General features: G+C 39.9%; 2 protein-coding genes across 3 annotated transcripts in view; one reads left to right on the top strand and one right to left on the bottom strand.

Moving 5' to 3' along the window:
• Window positions 1–2,866, bottom strand: part of asic1c (acid-sensing (proton-gated) ion channel 1c) — a 177,471-nt gene extending 174,605 nt beyond the window's left edge. For both annotated transcript variants that reach the window (XM_062022537.1, XM_062022538.1), the window contains exon 1: window positions 2,072–2,866. In XM_062022537.1, the coding sequence (XP_061878521.1) occupies window positions 2,072–2,626 (555 nt within the window). In that variant the 5' untranslated portion in view covers window positions 2,627–2,866. The remainder of the gene's footprint in view (window positions 1–2,071) is intronic.
• A 10,738-nt stretch (window positions 2,867–13,604) lies between these two features.
• Window positions 13,605–14,220, top strand: zgc:92591 (uncharacterized protein LOC436997 homolog). Its single transcript, XM_062023503.1, has 2 exons — window positions 13,605–13,833; window positions 13,897–14,220. Exons 1-2 carry the CDS (start codon window positions 13,720–13,722, stop codon window positions 14,131–14,133), a joined length of 351 nt encoding a protein of 116 aa, XP_061879487.1. The 5' UTR covers window positions 13,605–13,719; the 3' UTR covers window positions 14,134–14,220.
• The last annotated feature ends 1,365 nt before the right edge of the window (window positions 14,221–15,585 follow it).

Genomic DNA, 15,585 nt, shown 5'->3' with positions numbered 1-15,585 from the left:
GAAGCATTTTTATTCCGGTTAGGCTTTTAATCCTATTAAATGTGTCCATGTGCACATAGCTTGTGAAGCAAAAAAAAACACCAATCATGCAAAATAGTGGGCTTTCTAAAAAGTATTTGTATTTATTTTAACTATTTAAAAACGAAATTGGTCAAATGACTTCAATGTGTGTTTAAGTACTTTTTGAGCACATTCAACAACACCGTGATAATTTTGGTCAGTATGGTTATGATTATGGTGTTAGTTTATTTCGAACATGCACATAATTCATATACAGTATTTCCAGTTTCTCATTACAACATGTTCAAAACGGAGAAAGAATAAGCACATCTTAATTAATCTCACCCTTTTCCATTTTATAGCCATTTCTAACTCATTTCTATGTATTAACTTACACAACTCAGTAGAATCGATATGGAAGCGCTAAAAACTATAAACATGGCTGATGGGGTGAAAACACAGTCAAAGGAGGCTAGGCCTGGAGGAGGGTTTAGGCATGTAAGTAAGATGGCCCACAAAACGGTGCATTCTGAAGAGACAGTCAGAAAGTGGCTTGAACATAGTCTGTAATACAACATCTATGCAAAATTTGGACCAAAGCACCACATGTTATGTAGACCACTAGAAAATGTTTTAAATCAGGGGTCTCAAACACGCGGCCCGCGGGCCGGAGACATTATTTTGCGGCCCGCACCCGCAAGTTTTATATGAATGGCGCTTGACAGTGTCATACTTGTAAACCCTCCCGATTATAATTTCTGCCAAATTTCACCCAGACAACAATATTAATGGCGTGCCGTGACGGCACTGCCTTTAGCGTCCTCTACAGCATGTACAAACAGCGTGCCAGCACAGTCACATGTTGTATATGGTCTCTGTAAACACACGTAAGCGACTGCAAGACATACTTGATCATCAGCCATACAGGTCACACTGAGGGTGGCCGTATAAACAACTTTATCACTTTTACAAATATGCGCCACACTGTGAACCCACACCAAACAAGAATGACAAACACATTTCGGGAGAACATCCGCACCGTAACACAACATAAACACAAAAGAACAAATACCCAGAATCCCATGCAGCCCTAACTCTTCCGGCATACAATATGCAACCCCCTACCCCCTACCACCAAACCCCACCCCGCCCCGAGTTAAGGCTGAAAGGTGTTCTGGGTATTTGTTCTGTTGTGTTTATGTTGTGTTACGGTGCGGATGTTCTCCCGAAATGTGTTTGTCATTCTTGTTTGGTGTGGGTTCACAGTGTGGCGCATATTTGTAACAGTGATAAAGTTGTTTATACGGTCACCCTCAGTGTGACCTGTATGGCTCTTGATCAAGTATGTCTTGCAGTCACTTAACGTGTGTCTGCAGAAGCCTCATACAACATGTGACTTTTCCGGCACGCTGTTTGTATGAAGAAAAAGCGGATGCGACGACATGTTGTAGAGGACGCTAAAGGCAGTGCAATCACGGCACGCCCTAAATATTGTTGTTCGGGTGAAAATCGGGAGGAATTCGGGAGAATGGTTGCCCTGGGGGGGCACTGAAATTCGGGAGTTTCACGGAAAAATCGGGAGGGTTGGCTAGTATGTTGCTAGGGCGGGAAAGCCATTAAAAGAAAGTGAATTCATTAAAAAGTGCATGTTGGATTTTTTAAAGAAATCTTTTCTTGCGGCCCAGCCTCACCCAGTTTCTGCATCCAGTGGCCCCCAGGTAAATTGAGTTTGAGACCCCTGTTTTAAATGAAATGAAAAAAAACATAACATGACACCACCTTAACACACGCAGCTAACACTAGCAAGCAGTGTTGCAAGCCCTCACAGATGACAGCATTTAGAGCCAAGATAAGAAAGTCCCATATACTGTAAGACAAATTAACAAAGTTGTGTTTGCAATTACTTAAAAAAAAGTCAACCTAAATTTATTAGTTAGAGCCATGTGGATATTTTCAGATCAAAAGCAGCTTGAAATATAAATGTAACTGAACAAATTAAGTTGTCTAACATGATAAAAAACTGATTCAAAACAGCCATTTGGTAAGTATTGGAGAACGTAGTGACACTTACCGTGGTGAAGTTCACCGAGTAGCAATCATCCCCTCGAAAGGTGCACTGCAGTAGCATGTCGCCAATGTCATGACCCGTGCGGTTATAGAAGTCAGTCATGTTGAACAATTTGGGCTTGAAGTTATGGAAGTTAGCCTTCTCCTTAAGGGCGGCGAGTACCTCTGGTTCCGCCAAGTGTGGGTTGGCTATTTGGTGGTTATTATTGAGGAGGGCGAGAAGCTCCCCAACGTGATAAAGGTCGTTCCTGGTGATTTTGGTAAAACGGAACTCGTTGAGGTTACAGAGGGTGATGGCGGGAAAGGTGAGGTTCGTCGCCGCCACCTCGTCCAGCTTGGTGACGTGAGGGTACTCCAGGTAGTAGGACACTCGGTCTATGCACACCAACAGCAATAAGCACAACGAGCCGAGGAAGGAGAGAGTCCAGAGGAACCGTCGGAATGTCATGTGCCCGTAGGCGAATATGTGACTTATGCCATGTAGGGTGGATATGTTAGCGAAAGCTTGCAAGTTGGATGGCCTGGCGCTTGCAATGCTTTCCTCCGAGCTTCCTTTCATGACTGTAGAGTGATGCTCAACACCGTTTCCCCGACGAACTTCAGCTATAAGAGGCTTTGCTTAGCAACAGCAGCAGCACAACCCAAGCAGCAGTGTCGGTCACAATGACAACACTAGTGGGTTCAAGTCATGGCTACATGCAACACTTCTTCCCATTGCCATTCACCTTCCGATGATTGTCAGCTCTTCCTTTGCTATTTCATCATCTCCAAAACTGTGTCCCGCTCCTCGCTTTGCTGCCTTTTGTAGCGGCACCAAACACAACGACACCTCCTGAAACACCCACTTTTACCCAATGCCTCTCGCTTCTTTTGTGGTGTGAAAAGGCAGAAGGAAGGAACAGATGGAAATGTAAAGAAAATGAGGGGGAGGACTGCAATGCAAAAGGGGCTGCTGAGCTTTAGCAGTGAATGGGACCCTTCCTCCTGCAATGAGGAATGCCTCACATCGCTGTGATGATGGAATGCAATGGTTTTATGAATGGAAGGTAAAAAAAAAAAAAGCAAGAGAAAGGGCTCACGGGTCCCTCGCCGCCTGCTTCTCGTTTGTCCTGCTTCTTCTTGTTGCGTCCAGTGATGAAAAAGGAGAGGGGTCAGAGACCTTCGACCAGCTCGCCCCTGAAGCTTGGCAGACTTGGCAGACACACAGGCTCTCTGATTCCTTATTTGCACTATTCCTTAGTTAATAGAGAAGACTACCTAAAGCATCTGCTTTATGACCACCCCCTGGTCAGAATAGCCTCTAAAGCCACTCTAGACACGTCCAGCTTTACGCATGCGAACATATAGATATATATTCAGCTGTGTGGAGCTTTTCGCTTGGCTTTTTTCACACTCCCACCGACGCTCCCCCCTGCTCTTGCTCTCTCACTCCCTCCTCCTCTTTAGTAGTCTGGATCCATCCCACTGCTGAATGGCTGCTTTGCTTGTGTGTCAGTGCTCACATGCCAAATCTCTCAATCTGGACATCACCCTGGCTGTGTGATTGTTTTCCATTGCATGCCAGCAACATGTTTGTGCTACAGGTTTTCCTATTTTGCATTCACATTTCTTGAGCGTAATATTCTTGTGGTAAAATATTCCCATGTTTAAGCAGTTGGAAGCCTTGGCCTAATCCCAGAAGCCACTCAACATTTATTACGGCTGGCTGTGTGTCAGGGAACAGCAAATTTCAGGCTTCAACGGTAACACAACTGGGCAATTTCATGCAGGTTAAAAGTTCACTGTGGCATTCTGTGAAACCTTTTCATTCTTCCAAGAACCACACGCTTAATTCACTGGCAACCCCAGGGATATAGAATCAACATAACAATGGGTGAACTGTCAAGGATATGACCACAGCCTTAAGGGGAGTAAATCAATATTCTGTCTGGTAACCAAGAGCACAGACCATAGCAACCGCTACATACGCCATATGCAGTTTATCTACAAAATTAATTTTGTGTCAAAAGCCAGGGATTACTTATATGCAAATTCAAAATTGTCATACTGCTAAAAAGTATAACATCATTGTGAATGCATATGCCAGTAGTATTATATCATTATCACATTATCCTGTGAAAACGTGACTAAACTTTAATTCCAATTTGGTGTCCCTGTTATTGCAGATTGCAGGACTAGCATGGTGGACTTTGCAGCGGTAATTGGTTTTTAAGGGGATGGAGGAATACACAGCTTAACACGGTGTGTATCAACAAGCACTGTGAATATTTGAGGCGACAACACAAGATTTGTGTTAAATGTTAAAAGGTCTGGTTATTATGCAACACTGACTTTTTAATTATATTCTAACCGTAATACAGTGCATCCAGAAAGTATTCACAGCGCTGCACTTTTTTTCACATTTTGTTATGTTACAGCCTTATTCCAAAATAGAATAAGTTCATTTTTGTCCTCAGAATTCTACAGACAACACCCCATGACAATGTGAAAATATATTTTTGCAAATTCATTAAAAATTAATAATTAAACAAAATCACATAAGTATTCACAGCCTTTGCTCAATACTTTGTTGATGCACCTTTGGCTGCAATTACAGTGTGCTGCACGATTTTGAGAAAAAGGCTAAATGCGGTCTTTCTCGCCAAAGATGCGATTGTGATTCGATTCGTGATTTCTATATTTCATACATATAAATGCATAAAACTGCAAACAATTGAAAGAAAACATGTTACTTTTAGACTGAGAATCAACATATTCTTGTCTCAAGGTGCCACACCTTGGAACAATATTATGCAATAATATTATTTGGCTTTATGCAGACAGACCCAGAGTTTTTGTCTACATCATGCTCTTAAACTGAAGAAATAACTGATAAAAACAATACAGTGTTTATAATGTAATCATAATATATAATAATAATGCAAGTAATCATTTAAAAGCATATACACTTTTATTTCTCATTCATGTAGAATTATTTACCATTGTACTGTAATTGGAAGTTAAATAATTACAATATTTATTCTAAACAAATAAACAAGCAAAACAATTAAATGGACTCATCTTTGCAAGAAAAATGTTACCTAAATAAATATTGAATATCTTAAAGTGCATTTTTTTCCTAGTTGAAAAAACTATGTCAGGTTGTCTTTATTTTGTTGCCATTACGTGATCACAGCATATTCGTTCGTTTGTATGTGTTGATGGGCTCATATTGCCCATCCAATTTAAAGCAGAACTATTCTCACAACAGGATATTTGGCTTTGTAATCACATTTTTTCTACTTAATTTTTGCTTCGTTGCGAATCTCCTCACTAGTCAGTAGCGAGGCTCTCTGTCTGTCGTGCTTCCTGTGTGTGTAAGCTAGCAGTCATGCTGTCCGCCCACCAAGACCGACATTGTTGTGAAGACTGAGAAGAGGGCTCACTCTGTTTAGTTAATTCTACTGTAAAATAAACACGCTCAGGTGCTGAGAGCGATGCAGAGACTGAGACCTCTTCCTCTTTTTCACCCACAGACATAGCAGTTTATTAATGCCAGCAAAGTATGTCCACTTCATTTTCATTTATTGCTCAATTGATTGACTATCGACCCAGGCTTAGTCATCATTAAAGTTGTTTGTTATTAGTGTACTGGCTGCCTCCAACTGCAGTGCACACAAACTTGCTGTTTCCTTACTCACTTTTGATTGGCCAGGGGGGGGGGAGGGCAAAGGGCGCAAGGCTCAACAATTCTGATTGATGAACATGTCTGTCACTTAAATGCCAGTAACAGCGGAGAAAAAAAAACCTCCGCCACTTGCAGTTATTTATCACACTAATTAAAACCTCAATGTCGATTCGATGTGGATTAGTTGTACAGTCCTAAATTACAGCCTCAAGTTGTTTTTTTTAAATACGATGACATCCTGGATGAAAACCAACACTTCCCAACGAATCCGAAAGAACTTGAGAGGTGCTGCAAAGAGGAATGGGCAAAGAGGAATGGGTGAAACTGCCCAAAGATACAGTAGGTGAGCCAAGCTTGTGGAATCGTATTAAAAAATACTTGAGGCTGTAATTGCTACAAAAGGGGCATCAACAAAGTATTGAGCAAAGGATGTGACTACTTATGTGCATGTGTTTTTTATGTTTGAAGAAATTTGCTAAATAAAAAAAATTAAAAACATTTTCACATTGTCTTTGTCATTATAGGGTATTGTCTTCACAATTTTGGGGACAAAAATGAATGTATTCCATTTTTGGAATAAGACTGTAACATAACATCCATCCATTTTCTACCGCTTATTCCCTTCGGGGTCACGGGGGGCGCTGGAGCCTATCTCAGCTACAATCGGGCGGAAGGCGGGGTACACCCTGGACAAGTCGCCACCTCATCGCAGGGCCAACACAGATAGACAGACAACATTCACACAACAAAATGTGGTAATTTTAAGCGCTGTGAATATTTTCCAGATGCACTGTATCTTGTGTGATTAATTGCAAAAATATAATGCATTAATCATGTATACAGTATATACACAGATTAAGCGGGCAATTTATTTTGGTCAGTGATCAGGTCAATCATCAGAGCAAAGATGAGTGAGGAAACTCATTCAATGTTCGCTGTAAAATTTTACTTCAAAAACAACACTGACTGGACTTCAGATAAAACAGTTAACATGTTTTGAGCAAATGAATGACATGCATTCAAGTAAATCATTAAAAAAAAAATCCTGTATGATAATCTGAGAATAGAATTGCATTTGTGTCCAAATATTGGGCTCTTTTTTCAAGTTACACTGCTGTGGTGGTCAGGTCGTGATACAGAAACTCTCATTTAATGTGTTTATTCAACGCTTACCTACTGTATTTTATAGAGCACTCGGTAGGCGGATGTCTGCTGAAAGTAATTTCCTCTGCAGGATTCTTCTCTCTCATGGTGCATTTGTATAACACTCGTGTACTGGTCCATTTTCCTCTGCTCTCCCCTGGACAGACACAGTTTAAAGCATAAGTCGTATATACAGGGAACAACTGTCTTAACTTAAAGAATAAGGCATCATTACGCCTCCTTATATTGTACATAGAGAATGTAGTTTTTGTGGGTGTCTTAAATTATTCGTAATGCACTCAGCTACATTTGTTTTTATACGGGAATGACACAAAACAGTTCAATTTCCCTTCAGAATATGAATAGCCCTCATAAGGTATTATTCTCAGCTATTTTAACAAGCCAGACACAGCAGAAACCTGAAAATAGTTGGAGGGCATGTCGTCAGTGCAGGTAAGTGGAATACAGTCCACTTAGAAGCTTACAGTCTGTGAATGAAGTCATTGACTGAGTATTTCAAAGGTTATCCAACATTTGATTAAATAATTATACAGTATGCAGAGAGATTATAGAGTTAAAGTAGATGTTAATTAGGGATATCCAGTAAAATCAATAAAGATAAATACAACATACATTGCAATTTATCCTCAAAAAGCAGACATTTCGAACTTCCTGAGAGTACTGTGCAACCAACTACAGCATTGAGACTTTTAAACATGAACTTAACACAGCGTGTTAATTTCTGCTGGTAAAAAACATGTAAACCATTAACCAATGGCTGCAAATGAATGTGAGTGACAGCTCCTGCAAATGCCCTTGCATAAATACTAGCTGAGATGAAGGCCATTAGTACGGAACAGGGTTTCGCCTACACATACAGTAATTGTCCCGCCATGACAAAATAAAAGCTTCCGCACCTTAAAAATGGGATCAACATACATCAACGCTTTTGCCCTACAGGAAACTGGGTAACACATGGCACTCTGACAAAGCTTAACCTATTATAACAATCTACAAGGTTAATATAGTTGGCTTCTCTTTCTTCCCCTCCATTTATCTGCTTTCTTTTCTATTTCAAGATATCATTACATATATGTATTGTTGCAGCTCATTGCAGCTCTCACTGTTCGTTGCGGACATCGAGCGACATATAAAAGAGTCTCTAAACACGAGTGCAGTCCCAATAACACCAGAAAAAGATGCTAGATGTGTTGCAACTTTTTTATAATAAAGAAAAAGTCATTTAAAAAAATTGAGAAGTCTCTAGAAACTTGAAACATTTTTAACGAAATACAATGTACAATAAGCAGCAAGAAACATGTTTTATACTAATAAATAACACAGAAGTATAACTTTTTTTATGCATCAATAGTGATTATGCAAATTATATGATGACGCCATAGTGACCCACCGCTATCCACACATCCACCGTCATGTCCGGCTCATCAAATATGTGAGACTCAAAGTGGTGGGCCAGTGAACGTTTGGTGTCAAAATAAACTCAAAGTTTAGCATCAGGGCTGGTGTTGTGTCAAAATGAGCTGATTTGCCAAAAAAACTTACCAGTTGCTATTCCTTTATAAACACCAGCAATGAAAACAAAAATGTATTATTTGCGTCAATGTGAACTTCCTCACGCTGTAATAGTCTACATGCTGTGCTTATTGTCTGTTAATACACAATGTGAACGTCCTCACGCAGTAAGTGTCCACATGCTTACTAGTCAGAAGACAACGAAACAAACATAATTGAAAATAACTTATAGCACGAATGACAAAGTCTACACGAGGTAATTCGATACAAAGTAGCCCATTTTAATGTTTTTTATTGTACATGCGTTTGCAGTACAGTAGCTAAGGTAGTTTTTTTTTATGGGTAGCGCCCGTCGCATTATAAACCAAAAGGCGGTTGTTTAGGGCCACAACCACATGATCATGGCCTGGGCTTTTGTAAAGACTTGAAGATTTTTTTTACTCACTTAAATCTGTCAGTTATTGAATACCGTAATTTCCGGACTATAAGCCGCTACTTTTTCCCCTCGTTCTGGTCCCTGCGGCTTATACAAGGGTGCGGCTTATATACGGCATGTTCTTCTCCGACAACGACGAAGAGGATTTCGGTGGTTTTAGTACGCAGGAGGAAGACGATGACACAATGATTAAAGACTGTAGGCTGGTTATTTTGATAACGTACAGGCGAGCACTTTGTATTACTTTGCACCGTTGTATTATTTGTACTCTGCACGAATGCTGTTCGCCATGTCAAAGATGTGAAAGTTTGATTGAATGATTGAAAGATTTATTGTTAATAAATGGGACGCTTTGCGTTCCCAAACAGTCATCTCTGTCCCGACAATCCCCTCCGTGGTAGCAGGAACCCCTATATACTACGCTAATTACACATCAAAACCCTGCGGCTTATAGTCGGGTGCGGCTTATATATGGAACAATCTGTATTTTCCCCTAAATTTAGCTGGTGCGGCTTATAGTCAGGTGCGGCTTATAGTCCGGAAATTACGGTACATTGTCATAAAAGTTCAGATAAAACCAATGTTGCTGTCAAAGTTCAAGAATAAGGTTGTTTGTATCAAATTAGAAATGTGTGACACTACCTGCACCCCCTTGAAAAAATGCAAAATGGTTTATTCCTTCTGGCAGCCACAAACCCATCATGGAACACTTCACTGTTCACTCAACACATACATCATAACGCAGTGGCGGGCCATGTGTTTCCCACCTAGGTCTTCAGTGATGTCAGACTTCAATAATTACCTCTCAAAATACCATAATTTATGTCACCACATGACCGTTGCTGGAGAAATACAATACAGCAACACATTTACGCCCTACTGAGCATTGGATCACATCAACAGTGTACAAAACAGGTTATTTTCTGGTGCATTTAAACAACATTTAAAACGCATCAGCAATTAAAACATATCTTATGTGGAACTGTCAAAATTTTAATTGCAAAAAACATATTAGAAGTGAAAAAATAAAATATTTGAACTCAGAATTTTTTGACCTATTCGACGCCGTATAAGCCAGTGGTACCCCTCGTCATCGGCTTGTTCGAGTGGAAATGGCGAGCACTTTCCCATTTCATCGCCAGAGCATCTGAGCTAGCTTCCGGGGTTGGCCGACATCGTCTGACAAGATTTAGTTTCTCTTTAAATATCCTTCTTGAAAATGGCCTTGCAAATATATATCTGCCACCTAATCAATGTTTTGTTCTCCTTCTCTGCTATCCTGGTCTAGCTACGGCGCAACACTTCCCGTTTCCTGCTAAATTGAAACTTGTGAATGGATACTCACTTTGAAATGACAAGTGAGTATCCAATCACAGTCTCGTTAACATCAGGCTACTTAGATAGGCTACTGCGAACAACTTGTGATCTGATTGGCTATTGCATCATTCTCTAATCTCTAACTGTTTCTAATCTATAAATTCTGAAATACATCCGCTAACGGTCCCGATGAGTATCCAATCACAGACCGTGTAAATGTCACGTTTGACGTGAGGCCATCTAGAAGGCCTTACTGACAACAACTCGTGATCTGATTGGCTATTGCAACTGTCGATCAATGTATGTCACCGTTCGCTTACAGTGCCCGTATTGTTGATTCTGAAGGCCTCGGTCAGATTTCGTACAGCATGGCAACATAAGCTAGCTGAATTCTGATTGGATACAAACTAAAAACAACAGCACTGGAATGAGCATAATATGACATGAAGATAATATGTAAACTTTTGGATATTTAGGGAAAGTAAATACAAAAATAATTGTATCTTTAATTATGATCATGATTTCCGGTTATGTTAGGCCAGCAGAGAAGGCCTTGCTGGCCCTGACGGCACACCACTGTCATAACGTCATCAAAGATTACATTTACGCATTCAAACACAGCGCCAACTGTGGTGTGTTCAAAGAACTTTGGTTATAGTTCCAAACAGAGGGGTCATAGTTTTTAAAGACGTTTGAGGCTCAATACCCAGTAGGTCCAGTTATATTATAATAATGATGAATTATTATGATAATTATTATCCACCAATGATAATCCTACATGAAGCAGATAAATCAGACAAAAAACATTAAAGTTTTTTCCATAAAAAACCTTGGAGACATTAAAGGAAGCATTCTGCATGCAAAATGACCTAATACGTTTTACTTGAGTTTTAAAAAGCCAGTTTTAACCAAATGAGGTCAATATTTTGGTAAACATACTTAGTGTGTTACTGTATGTGGGGCAAAGATGTTAGATTTAGAGTGGGTCGGTGGCCCTTCAGGGTTCTAATAACAATAATAATATTAAAGACCAAAATGCTAGGGCCAACCCTGGTTATCATTGTCAAATAAGGAAAAAAACATTGAATGACTGCAAAGGAAATGTTGTTATCCACCTCAAGAAGGCAGGGTAGCATATCGCCTCCATTGAAGAGGTCAGAAAAGAGTTGAGTTGAGTTGAGTTTGTGTTTATTTGGAACATGCATGCATACAACATGATACATCACAATCTCCAGTTTCTCTATTCAAAATGTTCGAAAAGGAGTGGGAAGAAGCAGAGCTATTTTAATCCTACCCACTTTACTTTACATAGCAGTTGCTAAAACTTTTGTTCACTTCCTGTTCTCAATTAATTTACAATATGGGTTGATTGGCAACACTAAATTGGCCCTAGTGTGTGAATGTGCGATGAGGTGGAGACTTGTCCAGGGTGTACCTCGCCTTCCGCCCGAATGCAGCTGAGATAGGCTCCAGCACCCCCCGCGACCCCAAAAGGGACAAGCGGTAGAAAATGGATGGATGGAGACTCCATAAGTAATAATATTAAAAATAAAGAAATAAATAAAGAATAATTTGTAAAGTAAGTTATATTTCATATGGTGAGATTGTTTGTTTATTGTTTATTGAGCATCCCCATTAGCCGACGCACAAACGCCAGGCTAGTCTTCCTGGGCTCCTTTTCAAAAGTTCAAAGTAAAATAATAATACTCTGATCCAGTTACAAAACATACACAATATCCAATTACAAATAAAAGAAAGGATAAAGGAAAAGAAAAAGAAAATTCTCTAAATAATAAAATAAAATAACAGTACACAGATATAGTTGCAGAACATACGCAGATCCAGTTACAATAAAAGAAAGGAAAAGTAAGATTATCTAGAAAATTAATGGATGGATGAAATAAATTCAGAAGGTTTATCATGGTAGCAAATGCGTCACGGACCGGTACCGGTACCCGCACCGGTACCCGCACCGGTACCCGCACCGGTGGTTGGGGACCTCTGCTCTACATCCAACATTATGTATTATTCTAACTCAGGGGTCCCCAAACTACGCCCCGCGGGCCGAATCCGGCCCGCCAGCGTCCAAAATCAGGCCCGCGGGAAGTCCTAAGTATAAAAAAAAAATAAAAATGTAAAAAAAAAAATTAAAAATTAAAAAATTAATTTTTTTCTGTCTTTTCTTATCCACTTTGTACCGCTTGCTACTCACGGTGTCTCCTAGCCGCTCAGGCAAATCATATTGTCTAAAAATGCATTTTCTCATCGATAACGTGACATCATCGCGCCCGCGGAAAGTGCGCTATATATATATATATATATATATATATATATATATATATATATATATATATATATATATATATATATATACATATATATATATATATATATATATATATATATATATATATATATATATATATATATATATATATATATATATATATATAATATAATATATATATCAAATACATATATCCATCCATCCATCCATCCATCTTTTTCCGCTTATTCGAGGTCGGGTCGCGGGGGCAGCAGCCTAAGCAGGGAAGCCCAGACTTCCCTCTCCCCAGCCACTTCGTCCAGCTCCTCCCGGGGGATCCCGAGGCGTTCCCAGGCCAGCCGGGAGAGATAGTCTTCCCAACGTGTCCTGGGTCTTCCCCGTGGCCTCCTACCGGTCGGACGTGCCCGAAACACCTCCCTAGGGAGGCGTTCGGGTGGCATCCTGACCAGATGCCCGAACCACCTCATCTGGTTCCTCTCAATGTGGAGGAGCAGCGGCTTTACTTTGAACTCCCTACGGATGACAGAGCTTCTCACCCTATCTCTAAGGGAGAGCCCTGCCACCCAGCGGAGGAAACTCATTTCGGCCACTTGTACCTGTGATCTTGTCCTTTCGGTCATGACCATAGGTGAGGATGGGAACGTATATATCTAATATATATATATATATATATATATATATATATATATATATATATATATATATATATATATACATACATATATATATATGCAGCCCGGCCCCCGACCAAATTGTTTTAACCCAATGCGGCCCCCGAGTCAAAAAGTTTGGGGACCCCTGTTCTAACTGATCTTTTTTGTAAAACTGTGAAGTGTACTTTTGTGTTATTTCCCCATATTTCTGCACAATAAGTCAGATATGGTAACACTAGCGAGCAGTAGGGAATATGAAGTGATTTTTGTTCTAGAACATGTTTTGCTTTATTCATTATTGATGTGTTTCTTGCTACTCTATGTTGTATATTTTTTTACATGAGATTTCCAGTTCATTTTATAAGAGGTACAGGTCTGCCTCCTAGTGGATGAAACTACTTAATACAAATGATGGGTAAAACAGTTTCCTTGTTTATATTTTGAACGATACAACTGAAAAAAGTCACCAACTCAGCCACCCCACGCAAACCATCACAGGTGTGCTTATTAGCCACTAATGGTCCACACCTTATAAGGTGTGGACCGGGAACGGGATAATTGTTCCAAGACAACGCGTCAAAAGTGTTGCTATAGTGAAAGAAAATCACATTTAAACATGTCTAATGACATTTCTAAGAAGAAGGGCAAAAGTTCTGGTGAAAAAAGGGCGAAGAGAAGGGTGAAGCGGAAAGAGACATACGCCATGTATATCTATAAAGTGTTGAAACAGGTAACAAACATTGCAACTTTGTTTTATTTTAAGAGAGTCAAATGGCTTACTTTGGGTGTTCAGGTTCACCCGGACACGGGCATCTCCAGCCGGGCCATGAGCATCATGAACTCCTTCGTCAACGACTTGTTCGAGAGGATCGCCACGGAGGCGTCCCGCTTGGCGCAGTACAACAAGCGCTCCACCATCACCAGCCGGGAGGTGCAGACCGCCGTGCGGCTGCTGCTGCCCGGGGAGCTGGCCAAGCACGCCGTGTCCGAGGGCACCAAAGCGGTCACCAAGTACACCAGCTCCAAGTGACGACTCGATGGGAGAAAAACGCGTTTCCATTCCCCACCGTGTATATTGCAGCCATGTTGGCTACTAATAAAGTCACTTTAAACGTAATGGTGTCTTCTTTGGAGCCACCACTAGGAGACGCCGCTGCACAGCTGCGTTTGCAAGCCTATTAACGGTGACTTTTTCATTAGACTTCAGTATCAAATAATTAATACAGGTCCAGTATCGCCAATGTCAATACTTGTTTACCTTAGTTTAATCGTGATGACAGTCTTGAAAAAAAAGGAAAGAATATGTGAATGATGATATTAGGGCTGCAACAACTAATCGATTAAAATCGATTATAAAAATAGTTGCCGATTAATTTAGTCATCGATTCGTTGGATCTATGCTAGGTGCATGCGCAGAGGCTTTTTTTTTTCTTTTTTAATTTTAAAAGTTTTTTTAATAACCCTTTATTTATAAACTGCTGAGAAACAATAATCAAAATAAGTATGGTGCCAGTATGCTGTTTTTTTCAATAAAATACTGGATACGATAGAAATGTAGTTTGTCTCTTTTATCCGATTATTAATCGATTAATCAAAGTAATAATCGACAGATTAATTGATTATCAAATTAATCGTTAGTTGCAGCCCTAGATGATATATGTTAATTGATTCAGCCAGAGAGAGTTTTTGAGTTAAAGCAAATTTACCTAATGCATGCCACTGTTTATATGTTTTATGTGGGGCAAACCGGGAGATTATCTAATTTGACCTATTTGGGTTAAAAATATTTTTTACAAACCAGTAATTATAGTCTGCAAATTGTGTTGAGTGTCGGTGCTGTCTAAAGGTCGGCAGAGTAACCGTGTAATACTCTTCCATATCTGTAGGTGGCAGCCGGTAGCTAATTGCTTTGTAGATGTCGGAAACAGCGGGAGGCAGCGTGCAGGTAAAAAGGTGTCTAATGCTTAAACCAAAAATAAACAAAAGGTGAGTGCCCCTAAGAAAAGGCATTGACGGCTACGCAGAACGAAACTAAAACTGAACTGGCTACAAAGTAAACAAAAACAGAATGCTGGACGACAGCAAAGACTTACTGCGGAGCAAATAAGGTGTCCACAATGTACATCCGAACATGACATGATAATCAACAATGTCCCCACAAAGAAGGATAAAAAGAACAGAAATATTCTTGATTGCTAAAACAAAGTAGATGCGGGAAATATCGCTCAAAGGAAGACATGAAACTGCTACAGGAAAATACCAAAAAAAAAAGAAAAAGCCACCAAAATAGGAGCGCAAGACAAGAACTAAAACACTACACACAGAAAAACAGCAAAAAACTCAAATTAAGTCACGGTGTGATGTGACAGTTTGTGACAGTACACCTACTTTGAGACAAGAGCTATATTTATGCATGGTTATGGTTTAAAGTCATATCCAACAATTGCGACGACGACTTTTTTACTGTCAACTGAGTTTAGTT

The sequence above is a fragment of the Entelurus aequoreus genome, linkage group LG16 (genome assembly GCF_033978785.1).
Source record: "Entelurus aequoreus isolate RoL-2023_Sb linkage group LG16, RoL_Eaeq_v1.1, whole genome shotgun sequence".
In the NCBI taxonomy this organism is placed as follows: Eukaryota; Metazoa; Chordata; class Actinopteri; order Syngnathiformes; family Syngnathidae; genus Entelurus; species Entelurus aequoreus.
The sequence above is the reverse complement of the archived record's forward strand: the minus strand, read 5'-3'. Positions and strand labels throughout refer to the sequence as shown.